This window comes from Triticum dicoccoides, chromosome 3A (genome assembly GCF_002162155.2).
Source record: "Triticum dicoccoides isolate Atlit2015 ecotype Zavitan chromosome 3A, WEW_v2.0, whole genome shotgun sequence".
Lineage (NCBI taxonomy): Eukaryota > Viridiplantae > Streptophyta > Magnoliopsida > Poales > Poaceae > Triticum > Triticum dicoccoides.
This window is the reverse complement of record NC_041384.1, coordinates 383,500,504-383,517,340: the sequence shown is the minus strand read 5'-3', so window position 1 is coordinate 383,517,340 and position 16,837 is coordinate 383,500,504. Positions and strand designations below refer to the sequence as shown.

The 16,837-nt window shown below is 43.8% G+C and overlaps 1 protein-coding gene across 3 annotated transcripts in view; it reads left to right on the top strand.

Annotated features, from left to right (window-relative positions):
* Window positions 1-1,144: 1,144 nt before the first annotated feature.
* LOC119268261 (myosin-17-like) overlaps window positions 1,145-16,837 on the top strand; it is a 24,414-nt gene continuing 8,721 nt past the window's right edge. For all 3 annotated transcript variants that reach the window (XM_037549852.1, XM_037549853.1, XM_037549851.1), the window contains exons 1-13: window positions 1,145-1,533; window positions 2,987-3,115; window positions 3,395-3,538; window positions 3,629-3,774; window positions 3,875-4,031; window positions 4,133-4,191; window positions 4,312-4,471; window positions 4,583-4,732; window positions 4,814-4,950; window positions 5,052-5,198; window positions 5,293-5,394; window positions 5,474-5,531; window positions 5,617-5,718. In XM_037549852.1, coding sequence (XP_037405749.1) covers window positions 1,531-1,533; window positions 2,987-3,115; window positions 3,395-3,538; window positions 3,629-3,774; window positions 3,875-4,031; window positions 4,133-4,191; window positions 4,312-4,471; window positions 4,583-4,732; window positions 4,814-4,950; window positions 5,052-5,198; window positions 5,293-5,394; window positions 5,474-5,531; window positions 5,617-5,718 — 1,494 coding nt within the window. In that variant the 5' untranslated portion in view covers window positions 1,145-1,530. The remainder of the gene's footprint in view (window positions 1,534-2,986; window positions 3,116-3,394; window positions 3,539-3,628; window positions 3,775-3,874; window positions 4,032-4,132; window positions 4,192-4,311; window positions 4,472-4,582; window positions 4,733-4,813; window positions 4,951-5,051; window positions 5,199-5,292; window positions 5,395-5,473; window positions 5,532-5,616; window positions 5,719-16,837) is intronic.

Genomic DNA, 16,837 nt, shown 5'->3' with positions numbered 1-16,837 from the left:
ATCGGGTTCTTTCATCAACCTCCATCCTTGTTTGGCTAACATGGCTTGAGTGAATAATTAGAAATTTTTGAAACTCATGCCCCCTTTGGTTTAGCATTTTTTGTTTAGTTTCATCGCCCCCCCACCGAAACCTTACCATTTGGAGCTGTTATTTTCTTACTCGTTTTTTGGGCAACATAAAACAACTCATTGAATACGTTGGAATTGCTTGAAAGACCGACTTAATCATCACCTCTCGGCCCGCACTACTAAGTAATCTCAAGCAACCCCAATCTTTATTTTTTTATCTTTGCGACGATGAGTTCAAATTGATCATCAGTATATCTTCTCAAAGAGGTTGGCAGACCCAAGTATTTTTTTCCTTCATATCAGATGTGTAATTGTCACTATAAAATACACTCACTTCTCCTTGTTTACTAGCAGACATGAACCCTTTTTATAAATCTTCAGTATCTTCTGCAGTCTCTTTGCCCCCTTTCCGATACTAATGTGAATACCAAGGAATCGTTAGAAAAAGTAGGTGGCACATGTAAGTTGCATGTATCCCCACTCAGACCCCTCTGATCAAATGATTATGTTCATATAACAAGTTTTTGACCAAGGCAGTGAAGACTGCTTTCATTGAGATTGGAAGAGAGAGTTACAGGGTGTTACACGTAAACAATATACGAGATTTAGAGGCTAGAAACAATATACTCCCTCCATCCGGTAAATAGTGTATATTTGACTTGAAAATTTGTCCACAAAAGAGTGTACTTCTATCTTTCCAATGCACTTTAAAATAGAAAAAAACATTTCTCTGTCATCACACGGTAATCAAGACCAATAACATTCTATACATGGTCTCCTTAGTTTTTACATTCGTTTAGTTCATTGGGGGTTGGGTAATTAAAGAGGAGAGAGATGGTGGCTTGCATGTTTCCAATGCATTATTTACTTCCTCCCATAATCTGTCCTAAAATTTCTATATGTACACTTTTCACTCGACGGAGGGAGTACGGTAACACTCAGTTTTCTAGAGGATGAAAATGTAAATGCTACAAGGGCCTTGAAGAAAATTGACTAAACTACAGGCCCTTGAAGCAATGAAATGCAAACATTTAACTGCCTAGCCGTCCGGAAACAGCGGATTTCAGGACCAAGAGCAGAATTCCTCGGTTGTTTCAAACGGAAGAAAACTAGAACAGCGCGTAATTACCATTTCTGCCCTCCCTCTCCCTCCCCAACTCGCCGTCGCGACGGCGACGCACGAAGCCGTCGCGCCGTCATCGCCGAGGGCGAAGCCACTCGCGGTCCTAGCAATCACGAAGCCAACTGCGTGAATCGCATACAAGAGAAGGGATAAGGGGCGGAGGAAGCCGACAAGTTACAGCCACCAGCTAGCAAAGGGGTAGGTGACGAAGCGGGGAGGCGGCCGGGCGGAGCCAGTCCAATTGGCAGACCTGACGGCCGCCGACCACTCGGGCGGCGGGATCCCTCTACCGGAGCTGAGGAATTCGTGGTCCCCTCCGATCCTAGCCTGATCTGCGCATGGTACTGTTCCGGATCGTATACTTGTTTGGACTAATTTTGCTTTCCCAATTACTAGCTTAGGTGCCGTGTGCTTTGCTTCAAGTGCCTGCGGATCGAATCATATTTTACCAGGGTTCCAAGTTTTAGATTTGTCCCAAAGCCTTGGATGAGTTCTGGAGGATTCGGGCATCCAAATTGATAGGTTTACTAGCCTAGTGCTTTTTCCTTTTTTTTTTGGGTAACATGATGTGCCATTGCCCACAGTAGACTTACAAGTATTGAGCTTACCCTGGCCCTATTTTTAGTCTTTGCTAACTTGCTTAGTGAGCCACTTCCGAAGGAGCTTGTTTTCACTAAAATCTGTGTAGCTAGCTAGTATTTTTGGGTGGTGAATTATTTGCTGCAATTAGTCAGGGCCTTGCTATTCTTAGTTCACTTCATAGCCAAAAGGCCATCTCCCACGAACGACACAGATGCCATCAGTTATTACCCTAGCTCTCATTTGCAGCAAAGTTTCTTCAGCAGTAATGTGATGGATGCGGAATAAAGTACCCCCACCCCTCTTATGATACGTTAGTGCGAAACAAGTTCTAATGTTTTACCTTATATGGCACTTCTCTATGTGTGCAATTGATGTTGGTGCTGGAAATGGAGCCATACTTTTCATATGTCAATGCGCATTTTGGGGGGTTATGTGCTTTTAGGTCCTATTGTCTCCGTAAAATGGACGGTCGAGCTTTGAACTGATATCCATTAGCGAAGCTCAAACTAAAGTTGTTTAGGAATTCCTACATTTGAAGTGTCTCAACCAATTAATGTGTGTTTGTATTTGTTTTACACGTAATACCCTTGATATCAAAATATAATTAATCTACATAGTTAGAATCTGTCCCCAACGAAATAACCTGTTGAAGTATGAATATTGCCACCTTCCCATAGCAGCTAAGCTTGTAGGTAAAATGTTCGGTGCATGAAACTCAATATCGAGGTCCTGAGTTTGAGGTCCCGCTGGCACAATTGTATGAGAAAATAGCAGTGTCCCAGTTTGAGTCCACGTTAGAACCATGAATTCTAGGGAAATATAATTGTATCCTCAGCTTGGATGACTACATAAATTTGGAGGAGCCTAGACACTATAGAGAGTGTTTAAGTATGAATATATTGCTCACCTTCCCTTAACAGCTTAAAAGTGAGTGTACTGGTTGGTGCATGAATCTAATACTCCCCACCCTGCATGTTCAAAATAGGCGGGTAATTTGTAGCTACCCACCCCCGTGAGAGAAATAGCGAGGAGTACAACATATTATTTTCTTATCCATCTCTCACCAAACATGTATGTCAATTCAACAAGATATGCCACAATTCACTGGCACGAGTGCGGAAGGCAGAGTAGATTACCCATTAAATCTCAGGATACTCATAATTCTGCTATGCATTGACATCACTCTGATTACTGCATCATTTCGTTTTGCAGGGAACTCCAGCTAACATCATTGTTGGTTCTCATGTTTGGGTGGAGGATCCAACTCTAGCATGGATAGATGGCGAGGTTGTCAGCATAAAAAACAATGAAGTTCATGTGCAGACATCAAATGGGAAAAAGGTAGTCTTTTCAATTTCTTATGCATTCTGTAGATCTTTATCTTGTTATGAATGTGAATTCATATTATGAAGACATAGTTTTCTTAGTATATTATTCATAACCTCCCTGAATGGTATTATCCTGCTCTGTTTTAATCTAGAAAAGGGGTATTAGGCTGCAAAAAGAACTTCACGGTGCTGTTGACTGTTCACTATTTTACACATGTTATGGCTAGGGCTTTCGGTTTTATCTTTTTGACAGGAAATGGATTGTGAATTACATTACAATGCTTTTGCACAGGTTACTACAGACAGATCAAAAGTTTTTCCCAAGGATATGGAAGCTCCACCAGGAGGAGTGGATGATATGACAAGATTATCATACTTACACGAGCCTGGGGTTCTACAGAATCTTGCTACGCGTTATGAACTGAATGAAATATATGTGAGTTCATTATCTCTTGGGTAAATGTCATGCGTTTAATCAATTGCATAACTTGCAATGCAAATAATAACCATTCTATTGCATTCACAGACTTACACTGGTAGCATTTTGATTGCGGTAAATCCGTTTCAAAGATTACCGCATCTTTATGATACCCACATGATGGAACAATACAAGGGTGCAGATTTTGGAGAGCTGAGTCCACACGTCTTTGCAATTGCTGACGTTGCTTATAGGTGAATTCCTGCTGTATAGTATTCATATAGATAACCATGCATGATCCAGTATCAATACCCCTGCATTACCCTTATGTGATTTATTAATGTGGGAAACCAGGGAAATGATAAATGAAGGGAAAAACAACTCTATTTTAGTCAGTGGTGAAAGTGGTGCTGGCAAGACTGAAACAACAAAGATGCTTATGAGATATCTAGCACACTTAGGTGGACGATCTGGAGTAGAAGGGCGAACTGTAGAGCAACAAGTTCTAGAGGCAAGGGCGTTCAACTCTTCTCCTTATTTGCTTACAAATTGTAGCTTTCAAATGGAAAACATATGCATTGGTTGATTGTCTTATATCCAATAATATTTCAGTCAAATCCAGTCCTTGAAGCTTTTGGTAACGCAAAAACTGTGAGGAACAATAACTCGAGGTAATGGTTTGCATGATTCTTTTTCTTTTATTTTCCTTCGGTAGATTTGTTTCTTCCCTTTATTTGAATATCACCAGCTGATTGTTTGGCATTCTCATTTGTTTGTAATTCATGGTGAAGTCGCTTTGGCAAGTTTGTGGAGATCCAATTTGACAAGACTGGACGAATCTCGGGAGCTGCTATAAGAACTTACTTGCTGGAAAGATCCCGCGTATGCCAAATAAATACTCCGGAAAGAAATTATCATTGCTTCTATTTTCTTTGTGCGGCACCACCTGAGGTAGGTTTTCACATTGACTCACTGTTACTATCTGATTATTTGCCTTTTGGATATGGAATTTAATGTAGTACAAAAGGTCCACTTCTTAATACGGCTTTCTGTAATTTGCAGGATACCCAAAGGTATAAGTTGGCTGATGCTAGATCTTTTCACTACCTCAATCAGTCAAGCTGTATTGAGGTTGAAGGAATTAATGACGCGGAAGAGTATTTAGCAACACGGAGGGCCATGGACATAGTTGGAATCAATGAGGAAGAACAGGTTTGTTTCGTGTTATACTAAAGCTATTAAAATGCTAGTTTTAGGAATAAGGACTGACATCATTGTTAATTTATTTTACAGGAAGCTATATTCCGGGTTGTAGCAGCTGTACTTCATATTGGAAATATAAATTTCGCCAAGGGAAAAGAAGTTGATTCATCTGTGATTCAGGATGATAACTCGAGGTTTCACCTTAACACTGCATCAGAGCTATTGGAGTGAGTAAATTATCTCCCTTCAAATACTGTTTTGTACCTTCTATTTTCTATATGTTCATTGTGACCATAAACCAAAATGCTGACTGCTAAGTTTCTTGCAGGTGTGATTGCAATAATTTGGAGAAGGCACTGATAACACGAGAAATAGTTACTCCTGAAGAAATAATTACTAGAACACTTGATCCTGAGTCGGCACTTGCTAGCAGAGATGCATTAGCCAAAACAATATACTCCCGATTGTTTGATTGGTAATGATCCTCTGGCAGAAAACTCTAACTAGATTTGCCTTTTTACTTCTCAATCTTGACATTTTACATTTTAACTGTGATCCTGTATGTACAGGATCGTGGAAAAAATTAATGTCTCCATTGGACAAGACCCAAACTCTAAACAACTGATTGGTGTTCTTGATATCTATGGATTCGAGAGTTTCAAAATTAACAGGTTAGTGTTTTTCCAACTTTTGAACTTTATGAACGATCCAATTCACAGAATGTGCTAAAACAAATGGTCATCTGAACAGTTTTGAACAGTTATGCATCAATTATACAAATGAAAAGCTGCAGCAACATTTTAATCAGGTACTTCATGAATTTGGTTTTGACCATAGTTGTTACTCTATAGATATTTCCTGTCCATGATTTAACATGTGATGCTGTCTTGCAGCATGTGTTCAAAATGGAGCAAGAGGAATATACTAGGGAGGAGATAAACTGGAGTTACATAGAGTTTGTTGATAATCAAGATGTGCTAGACTTGATTGAGAAGGTGCTTATTTCTTCATATTTTTCGTACTATGACAGGTTACATAAAATGCAAGGTAGTTATGATGTGACTTTGAAAGCCAAATAGAGACTGAAAATTGAACTGTCTAGGTTGTTTATGTTTTCCCCTGTGAAGTTGGTGGATCGAGTGTCAATTAAAGAAAGGATGAAATTCTTCAGAAGCCCTTCTCATTCTGTAATTGGTGGTTGGGGAGGTGATGGTTTGTTCCCCTGGGTAGGGATTTAAATGGCGCAATAACGGCGCCACAAGGCCCGTTTAGTTAGCTTCTAGTTAGCCTGATAGTTCATTTTCACCGAAAAATACTTTATTGAACTGTTAGACCAATAAGTGGGCTTAAACAGGACCCAGTTTACATCCCTACCCTTTGGGGTTATATTGTTTCTGATCCTGTCATCATCGGTTCATCACTGTAAATAATGAGAAGTCCTTAGGAGAATGACCTAATTTATTGTGCTTCGGTAAACGATAAACAGATAGCACTTGACGTTTTGCTTCTGCTCTATGTGTCTTTTCACAAACATGACTTAAAATAGCTTAATTTAGACTAAAAGAGGAACTTTTGTTCTGTCATTTGGAACCCCTTTGGGCTCCTCCATCTGGGAGTTGGCTAGTTTGTTCTACACTCAACTCTTTGCAAAGTCTAAGTTTCACCCCTTGATTCTAAAACTGGACAAAGTACACCTGTTAAATATGTGTCGAATTTAGTGTGAGTTATGTTACAGCTGGACTTTGAGTCATATGGTGTGTGGATAGGGTTATGGAGTCATGTTCGAGCAGGACACTTATATCCTAGGCTCCTATATAATGTAATGTAACCTATGCCAACATAATAACACGAGTATGCGGGGGAGTCGGCGGCATGTGCTGGTGTCTGGGTGACCGATATGCGGTATCAATTGGAAGGAGCGCCGGTAGTCATGCCCCGGGGATGTAGCTGATGTTAGGCGTACCGCGTTAACAAATGTTGGTGTCGTTGTGCTTGTGTGATTGTTTGATTCTCAGAAGATCGATAAGCGCCTTGGATTTTGAACAACACTCTTACCCCTTAATACCGTTTACGTTCCACCCATTGGCTGGTTCCACAGATGGTTTAGCTGCCAGTGCAATAGCCTTCGATGTAGGGGCACAGGAGGGGGCAACTGTAGGCATAGGTACTTGGGCATGTAGATGGAGGGAAAGAGGGTTGGAGGAGGGTGAGGCAGGAGGAGTGCGGGTAGGAGAGGACAGCAGTGGCTGGCTATGTTGGAAGGGGGAGGTAGAGAGAGTGAAATTTGGGTGGGAGGCCAGGGGAATGAAGCATCAAGGAAGCGATTTGCCTTATGATGTTGTAACATATTCTGACATGGATGCTATCATAGATGTCACATCTGCTAAAATGGGCAAAATGGGTAACGTTACTAGGAGTTTAGAGTGTTTTGTCTGGTTTTAAAGTCAAGGAGTGAAACTTACTGTGAAAAGAGCTAAGGGTTATATAATGGATTGGTGAGAGTTTGTGCTTAAAATTTTGAAGAGGCTTAGTGCTAAATTGACTTGTTCTGTGATGCTCATAACTTTCTAACGTAGTGGAGTGAAGGAGCTTACGTTGATATAAATAAATAAATAAAGTAGCCATATTGGCCTTTACAAACTAACAAGTTGTTTTTGGATGAACAGGGAGGCCTCTCCCCGGTTCCATTAACAAGAATGAAACCATACAGAGTCTGTTCTCTTACATCCCAGCTAACGTTCAGAGGGTTTAAATTTATTACAGACCCCGCACATCAGCGAAGCCGAATGACTAAAAGAAAAGCAAAGAAGTAAACTAGCCGGAGGAGACCAGGCTCCTAGCGCCCAGGTTTTCCAACCGCGCCCAGTGTGGTAGACGAATCACATTGCGATCGCACCGCCGCCCCTCCTGAACTTGAGCGGAGGCGCCAGAGCAGCTTGGGGTGACTAGCAGATTGCGAGGGTGGACATGGGGCTGTGCACCATGGTCTTGTCGTTGGTGTCTCTCTTTTTGGCGGGGGAGTGGAAGTCTCCGTCTTCTGAGATCTTAAGGCTACTCCAGCTTGCGCCACCATCAAACCTTGTGTTCTTCAATTTCAGCCACTCAAGACTCAAGATCATCAAGGGTTGTTGGTGTGCGACAGGCGGAAACGTCTTACCTCGACCTGAGGCGACGTGCTACGTGTTATATACAGGGGCCGCTCCCTGGAAGCGCATACATCGTTGGAGATTTTACAGGAGGTGTTCAACTTGGAGAACAAGAGATAGAAGTAGTTACAGGAGATAAGGAGATAGAATTACATGTAAACCGAACCAACTATCTATCCTAGATCCTGCGCCAAGTCTTGGACTCCTCCATGCGTGACAATGCACTCCATACGTGACATAGTGCATATTGTGTTTAACACCCTCCCTTAATCACAACTTCATCAAGTTGAGATTATGCTTGAAGTTCTCAAAACTTCTAGTGGGTAGAGCCTTGGTGAATCCATCTGCAATCTGATCCTTGGAATGCACAAAGCGAATATCAAGCTGTTTTTGAGCCACTCGTTCTCTGACAAAGTGAAAATCAATTTCAATGTGTTTCATTCTGGCATGAAAAACAGGATTAGCAGACAAATAAGTTGCACCCAAATTGTCACACCATAAGCATGGAACTTGTTTACTTTTCACACCAAGCTCTCTCAATAAAGACTGCACCCATATGATCTCAGCTGTAGCATTTGCTAATGCTTTGTATTCTGCCTCAGTACTGGACCTAGAGACAGTGGCCTGCTTCCTTGCACACCATGAAATTAAGTTAGGGCCAAAGAACACTGCAAATCCTCCAGTAGAACGTCTATCATCCAAACAACCTGCCCAGTCAGAATCTGAGAAGGCACTAAGAAGTGTAGATGATGACTTGCTGAAGTTGAGACCAATATTAAGGGTGTTCTTGACATATCTAACTATTCTCTTGGCAGCAGTCAAATGAACAGTAGTGGGTGCATGAAGAAATTGGCAGACTTTGTTAACAGCAAATGATATATCAGGTCTTGTAAGAGTAAGGTATTGAAGTGCATCTACAAGACTTCTGTACTTAGTGCTGTCTTCCTGACTCAAGGCTTGTCCTTCTGTGAGAGATAATTTTTCTGAACTTGATAATGGAGTGGGTGAAGGTTTACAGCCTTGCAGACCAGCCTTTCTTACCAGATCAGTTGCATATTTTTCTTGAGACAAGTGAAGTCCACCATCATGTTTCTTCACTTCTATCCCTAAGAAATAATGCAAGTCTCCAAGATCCTTAAGAGCAAACTCTGCACTGAGATCCTTCAACAATCCTGTTATAGCTTCATCAGATGAGCTTGTAACAATAATATCATCAACATAGATGAGAACAAAGATATGAGTGTTGCACTTGTTATAAATGAACAGTGAAGTGTCAGACTTGGAAGGAACAAAGCCAAGAGTTTGCATCTTTTGACTGAGACGTGAATACCACGCCCTTGGAGCCTGCTTCAACCCATACAACGCTTTGTCAAGTCTGCACACGTGCAATGGTGCACGTTTGTTTTCAAACCCAGGAGGTTGCTTCATGTACACTTCCTCTTCCAGAACACCATGAAGAAACGCGTTCTGAACGTCTAGCTGTCTAAGACTCAAGCCCCTGGACACAACAATGGACAAAACAAGACGAATGGTTGCAGCTTTTACCACTGGAGTAAACGTGTCCTCATAGTCAATACCATAGCGTTGCTTGAAGCCTTTTGCCACAAGTCTTGCCTTGTAGCGATCAATGGTGCCATCAGATTTTCTCTTGATCCTAAACACCCACTTTCAATCAATGAGGTTTTTACCTTGCTGTGGAGGGACCAAATGCCATGTTTTGTTTCTCTTCAATGCCATGTACTCTTCATGCATGGCCTTCTTCCAATTTTCATCAGCTAGGGCTTCATCAAGTGTGTAGGGTTCACCTGGTTCACCTGTGGAGCACACCATACCATATTTTGTAATATGCTTATAATTAATTGGTTGAATTACTCCCTGTTGCAATCGTGTACGTTTTGGCGTTGAAGTAGCTGTCACAGGTGGCACAGAAGATCCCACGCAACCCGCAGGTGCAGCAGGAATCGATCCCGAGGCAGATCCCGACGAAGCAGCAGCAGATTCGGCAGCAGATCCCGCCATTGGATTTTCTGTGGTGGTAGACGACGATGTGCAACGGCGCGGCTCCGCAGAGGATCCCAGCGGACGGGGCTCATCATGACGCCGTGATGGAGAGGCAGCGTCCGCTGCGCCAGAGGCGGGCCCCGCACTTGTCGGCCGGCGCGGGTCGCGCCTTTTGTAGCACAGGGGTTGGACCAGGAACCGGGCCCCCGAAGACCCAATCTGAGGCGGACAGGCGGCGCCGCGTGATTCGCTCGGGTTGATGGAGGCACCGCCGTGAATCGCTGATGGCCGCGTGGCAGACGCTGGCTCGCTCGCCGCGCGCGTGCTGTCGGTGGCTCCACGCGCAGCTGCTGGCGCGGATTCCTGAGGAGATTTTGCCCCCCTGCCAGCGGCGGATCCCGAGGGCGATCTGCTGGGCAGTTCTGCTCTGCCACGGGAACTGATCCCGAGGAGGATTTGTTTCCTGGTTCGGGGCACATGAAATATGGCCCATGCTCGTCATTTTCTTCATCATTTTGCATTCCGTTTTCTTCTGCAGCATCACACAACTCATGCACAGTGGTTTGAGAGTTAGTCAACATGTGATCATCATGGTTTTGTTCCCCTTCATCAAGACCGGTGAGAGAAGATGGTAGAAGGAGGATTTCTTTACGGAGTAAAGCACCGGCGTTGGGATGAAGATCAGCAAAGGGAAATTTATTCTCATCAAACACAACATCACGGGAAATATAAACGCGCCCGGTGGAAACATCTAGACACTTAACCCCTTTGTGTTGGGCACTATAGCCAAGGAAAACACATTGTTTAGATCGGAACATGAGTTTGCGGGAGTTGTAAGGACGGAGGTTGGGCCAACATGCACAACCGAAGACACGTAGAGATGTGTAGTTGGGCTTGACATGAAGAAGCCGTTCTATGGGGGTTTCATTGTTTATGACACGACTTGGGAGCATATTAATGATATGAACAGCGGTGAGAAATGCTTCATCCCAAAACTTGAGAGGCATGGAAGCACCGGCTAAAAGAGCTAGACCAACTTCAACTATATGCCTATGCTTGCGTTCGGCAGAACCGTTTTGTTGGTGAGCATGAGGGCATGACACATGATGTGAAATGCCAAGTGTTTGGAAGAAGGAATTTAATTTCTCGTATTCCCCTCCCCAGTCGGATTGGACAGCAATGATCTTGCTATCAAACTTGCGTTCAACAAGTGCTTGAAAGTTTTTGAACACTTGAAAAACGTCGGATCGTTTCTTAAGAAGATAGATCCAAGAAAATTTGCTATACTCATCAATGAAACTTACATAGTACATATGTCTACCAGCAGAGCTAGGGGCAGGGCCCCAAACATCGGAGAAAATTAATTGCAATGGTTGAGTAGAGACACTTGTAGAAATAGGATAAGGTAATTGATGACATTTTGCTCTTTGGCAAGAATCACAAATAGTTTCAACATTCCGCTCACCAACAAACAGGAGCTTATTTTTCCTAAGCAAACGTTCAACAAGAGAAAAAGAAGCATGCCCTAAACGATCGTGCCAACGTGTTGAAGAAAGTTTGACAACACCATGGGCTTGTTTATTGAATCTCCTAAGCTCCGGAATCAATGGGTAAAGCCCTCGAACGCATCTACCTCGATATAGTACCTTCTTCGTGGCCTGATCCTTTATCAAAAAGAAAAAAGGATGGAATTCAATAAAGACATGATTGTCGATGGTAATGCGATGAACGGATAGGAGATTTTTGTTGGCACTAGGAACATGCAAAATTTTGCGAAGATGAATTTTACGAGAAGGGGACGTATAACCGAGTGACCAATGTGATGTATGTTCATACCTGCACCACTGGCCGTATGAATCTGGTCCTTCCCGTGATATTTTTCACGGAGAGTCACCTTCTCCAGCTCCCCCGTGAGGTGATTGGTTGCGCCACTATCAAGGTACCAGTTAGTGTCAACACCATAGGATCCTTCAGCGGCGGCAGCAACTTTTTCATCATCTTCAGAGGAGGCATCATCTTCGTCAAAACGATACCAACAATCTTTGGCAGTGTGACCTAGTTTGCCACAAATTTGGCAGCGAACGGCGTCGGGCCGCGAACTGCTGGAGCCGCCGCGGCAACCCCTGTTGTTGGTGGAGTTGGGGCGACCGCCGCGGGAGCCGGAGTTGTTGGTGTTGCCGCTGCTGTGCTTGCCCTTGGTGCGAGGAGGACCGCGGTGACGGGAGGAGTACCCACCACGCCCGCGGGTTGCTGCGTTCGCCGAAGACTTGAACCCGCCGCCAGCACTGTGGTACTGGGTGACGCGTTGGTCAAAGTTGCTCAGCATGGCGTAGAGCTCATCGAGGGACACCGGCGTGACGCGGGCATCCAGGGCAGACATGAGCGGCTGGTAGTCCATGTCCAGTTCGTGAAGCAGATACGAGATCAGCTCATCGTCCTGGATGGGCTTGCCGGCCGCGGCGAGCTCATCAGCAAGGCCACGCATGGCGGCGAAGTAGGCGGCCACCGATTGGTTCCCTTTCTGCGCATTGATCAAGGCAGTGCGGATGTTGTTGACGCGGCTCAAGGACTGCGACGAGAACATACCTGCGAGTGCTGTCCAGAGTGCGTGCGCGGTAGTGACCGCGGTGACCGCGATGAGCACCTCTTTGGTGAGGTTGTTGAGCAGGTAGCCTAAAACCTGCTGGTCCTCCCTTACCCAGATGGGATGGAGAGGATTGAGCTCGGACGACTCCTTCCCTTCCTTGTCCTTGGTGACGAGAAGGCGGGACGGCCCCGGCTGGGTGCCGTCGACGTAGCCATAGAGGCCGGCTCCCCTCAACTGCGGCGTGATTTGGGTACGCCACAGGACGTAGTTCGTCCGGGAGAGCTTCTCCGTGACCTGACCGCTCAGATTGGATTGGGTGGCACTGGAGGAAGACATGGCTGGCACTGGTGGAGATCGAAAGCTAGGGTTTGGAAGAGGAGGCTCTGATTACCATGTGCGACAGGCGGAAACGTCTTACCTCGACCTGAGGCGACGTGCTACGTGTTATATACAGGGGCGCACCTCCTTGGAAGCGCATACATCGTTGGAGATTTTACAGGAGGTGTACAACTTGGAGAACAAGAGATAGAAGTAGTTACAGGAGATAAGGAGATAGAATTACATGTAAACCGAACCAACTATCTATCCTAGATCCTGCGCCAAGTCTTGGACTCCTCCATGCGTGACAATGCACTCCATACGTGACATAGTGCATATTGTGTTTAACAGTTGGAGCAGCTTCATCAGTGCTCCCAAAAACGTTTCCACCTGGGTTTTGTTCGCTTCTGGGGTCAGAATCACCCAGAATTTGAGCATTCTGTGAATCAGTCCCCATACCTGAGTAATAGATGTCCGAATGGTGTTATTGAAAATCATAGAGTTCCTATACTTCCATAAACACCACAAGACAGCAGAGCTAACTACATTCAAAGCTAAATGCTTTTTGTTAGAAATCCAGAAGCGGGCCACAGACTCAAAAATTCGTGCCCAAATCCTTTTGGAAAAATTGACTGATAAAAGACCAAATATTCTTGGCTACAACACAGTCCAAAAATAAGTGATGATTTGTCTCATGTTTAGCACAGAACACACATTCTAGAGGTTTGATTATGTGCCTTTTCCTAAGGTTGTCTCTAGTCATAAACTTATTTTGAGAGAATAACCAAAGGAAAACATGGATCTTAGGTGGCATTGCTAGTTTCCAAACCGCCGGCAGGAACAGAGGCTGCACCCCCCTAAAGTTGATCACATGGTACAAAGAACTAGAAGAATAGATTCCTTTGCTCTCAAGCTGCCAAATGAGAGCATCAGGGTCATTGCTGAAGTTAATCTCTTTAGCAATCTCTACCAGCTGATACCATTGTTCCATCATCTTGTTGTCAAAGTTCCTCCTAAAAGTTAGTTTCAGGGTTTCACCATCCCAGATCTCCTTGACACTTTTGGTTTGCTCGTTGCAAATCATGTAGATGTGCCAGAATTGAACTGCTAGGGGGGATGTGCCAAACCAAGTGTCCTCCCAGAACCTGATTTTATCCCCTACTCCTACTTTCCATCTATACCCAAACTTCAAAGTTTGGATGATGGATTTGACTCCCTTCCAAAACCTAGAGATTAGTGGAGGTGTTAGGAGCAAAGAGGTTAGTTTTGCCCTCATATATTTCTGGTCTACCATCATTTTCCAAGGCTTCCCTTCCCCTTCATAATATCTTTTGACCCAAGGTCCTAGAAGGCAAGGTTAATATCTTGGAGATTTGGGATTCCAAGCCCCCCAAATTCTTTTTTCATGCAGGCCATTTTCCAGTTAGCCAAGTGCAACTTCCTGCGGCCTTCAAAATCATTCCACAGACAGTTTGCCATTTGAGTATTTATAAGATCTATGGCCCATTTAGGGAATTTAAAGAAAGACAACAAGTATATAGGTATGCTAGCTAGACAAGCTTGGATGAGGACAATTCTTCCTTTGTAAGAAAGTAGTTTTCCTCTCCATCCAGCAATCCTTTTCATGATCTTATCAATCAGTGGTTGGATGTCTTCTTTCCTAAGTTTATCATAGTGTAGAGGTATACCAAGGTACTTAATTGGGAAAGAACCCTCAGCACATTCTAGTGTATCAAGGAACCCCCCTACCTCAGACCCCTCCATATTAATAGGGATGAGCTCACTCTTGCTACAGTTGATTCTCATGCCAGAGATCTTCTCAAAACAAGACATAACCATCTTTAGATTCCTAGTGTGCTCCAGGTTCTTATCCAAGAACAGGATGGTGTCATCAGCATACTGAAGACATATAATCCCTCGAGGACAGATCTCAGGACACAGTCCTTCTATCAATCTATGATCTACTGCTTTCATTAACATCCTAGTGAGTGCATCAACTACCAGGTTGAATAGCAGGGGGGAAATGGGGCCCCCCTGCCTCAAACCTTTTCCAGTAAGGAAGAAATCACTCTCAGTGTTGTTCAGTTTGACCCCCACTGAGCCCCCTCTAGTGACCTGCAGAATCCAGTAGATCCATTTATCTCCAAAGCCTCTTTTTCTAAGTAATTCTTCAAAGGAATTCCAAATTCACCTTATTATAAGCTTTTTCATAATCTAACTTAAGGACTAGGCCCCGCCTCTTACTAGAGTGAATGGAGTGCAGCACTTCATGTGCTGTGACCACACTTTCTAAGATATATCTTACCTTTCAACAAGGCAGATTGGTTGCTGGCTATGAGCCTTTGCAGTATCATAGCCAGTCTATTAGTGAGGACTTTAGTGAAAGTCTTAAAGCTACAGTTGAGCAAACGGATAGGTCTAAATTTCTTTATACCGGAAGCATCAACTTCTTTTGGAACCAGGGTCAGCATAGCAAAATTAAGCCTGTGGATAGCCAGCTCTCCTCTATGGAAAACTTCAAACATGGCTACCAGGTCTTTTTTATTAGCTCCTAGAAGTGCTGATAAAAGAAAAAGGGAATACCATCTGGGCCAGGGGCCCCATCTGAGTATGATTCAGAGACAGCTCTTTTAATTTCCTCTTTAGAGAAAGGGGCTTCTAGGTTTTCATTCTCAACAGTATTAACTTTTTCCTCATCAGAGAAGAAAGATGGGTTTAAATGATATCCATCTCTTTCTTCCAGTTTGAATAAATCTTTATAGAAGCTACAGGCAATGTCCAGCATCCCCTTTGTATCAGTGACTGGCCCCTGTGGGCCATCCAAGGAGTGGATGGTAGTTTTCCTCCTCCTTTGGTTTGCCACTGCATGGAAGTACTCAGTATTCCTATCACCTTCCTTGATGTCCCTATCTCTAGATCTCTGTTTTGCCTTAATTTCTTCCTGAAGCCAGATTTTCTGGAGCTCACTATGGGTAAATTTGAGCCTAGAAAACTCAGCATCAGACAGAACTGTGGTCTTAGATTTTATATCTAGCTTATCATATTCTTCAAGAAGGATTTTCTTGTATCTCCTAAGTTGAGCCTCCTCATTGGAACTCCAACCCTTGGTCACTCTTAGCTTCCTAATCTTATCCTGCCAATTGTCCATAGGGTTGGTTCTAGAGGTAGGCTCATTCCAAATCTTGGTGATTAGATTGGAGAAGTCCTCCCTAATTAACCACCATTTTTCCATCTTATAGCTACTACTTTTTGGTGTTTGCTCCACCCCTGATTCCCAAATAATGGGGGCATGATCACTGCCACATCTGGGTAAAGCATTACAGGAGGCTAATGGAAAGATTTTGTCCATCTCAGTATTACAGAACAGTCTATCTATTGTGGACATGATCAAGTCCACCTGGTTGTTGGCCCAGGTGAATTTTCTACTAGGCAATTTAATTTCCAGGAGACTCCAGATTTCTATCCAAGCATTAAAGTTGTCACACCATCTGTGGTTGACCACACCATTGCTTGTCTCTGTAGCAAACCTAACCAAATTAAAATCACCCCCAATCAGAGTAGGGTAGGGGCACTCTATGAACAGGGAATGGAGCTCAGAAATAAAGGGCTCTTTTCCCTCTTCATAGGGTGGCCCATATACAGTGATGATTCTAAAAGTAGTATCATTACTTCTTAGCTTAAGGACACAACTAACAGAGAAATCAAGGTGAGACCAAGAGATGATCTCAAAAATGTCTGCATCCACTCCCATCAGAATGCCTCCAGCAGAGCCTTTTGATGGGAGGTGGTGCCAAGAGAAATTTCTACTGCCCACTAAGGATTTAAGGTAGGAATCATAGAAGTCCTCTTTTTTGGTTTCCTGGAAACCCAGGATAGAGGCTTGATTCTTCCTAATAGTTTCTACAATGAGAGTTTTCCTCCCTGGAGCAGTGATGCCCCTCACATTCCAGAAGATGGCATTCATGACAAAATCTTGGTCCTGGGGTGCTTGCCCCGTTTGTGGTTACAGACCAAGTTCCACAGATTATCAGAGTCTAAACTACTATTATGGTCCACCCCACT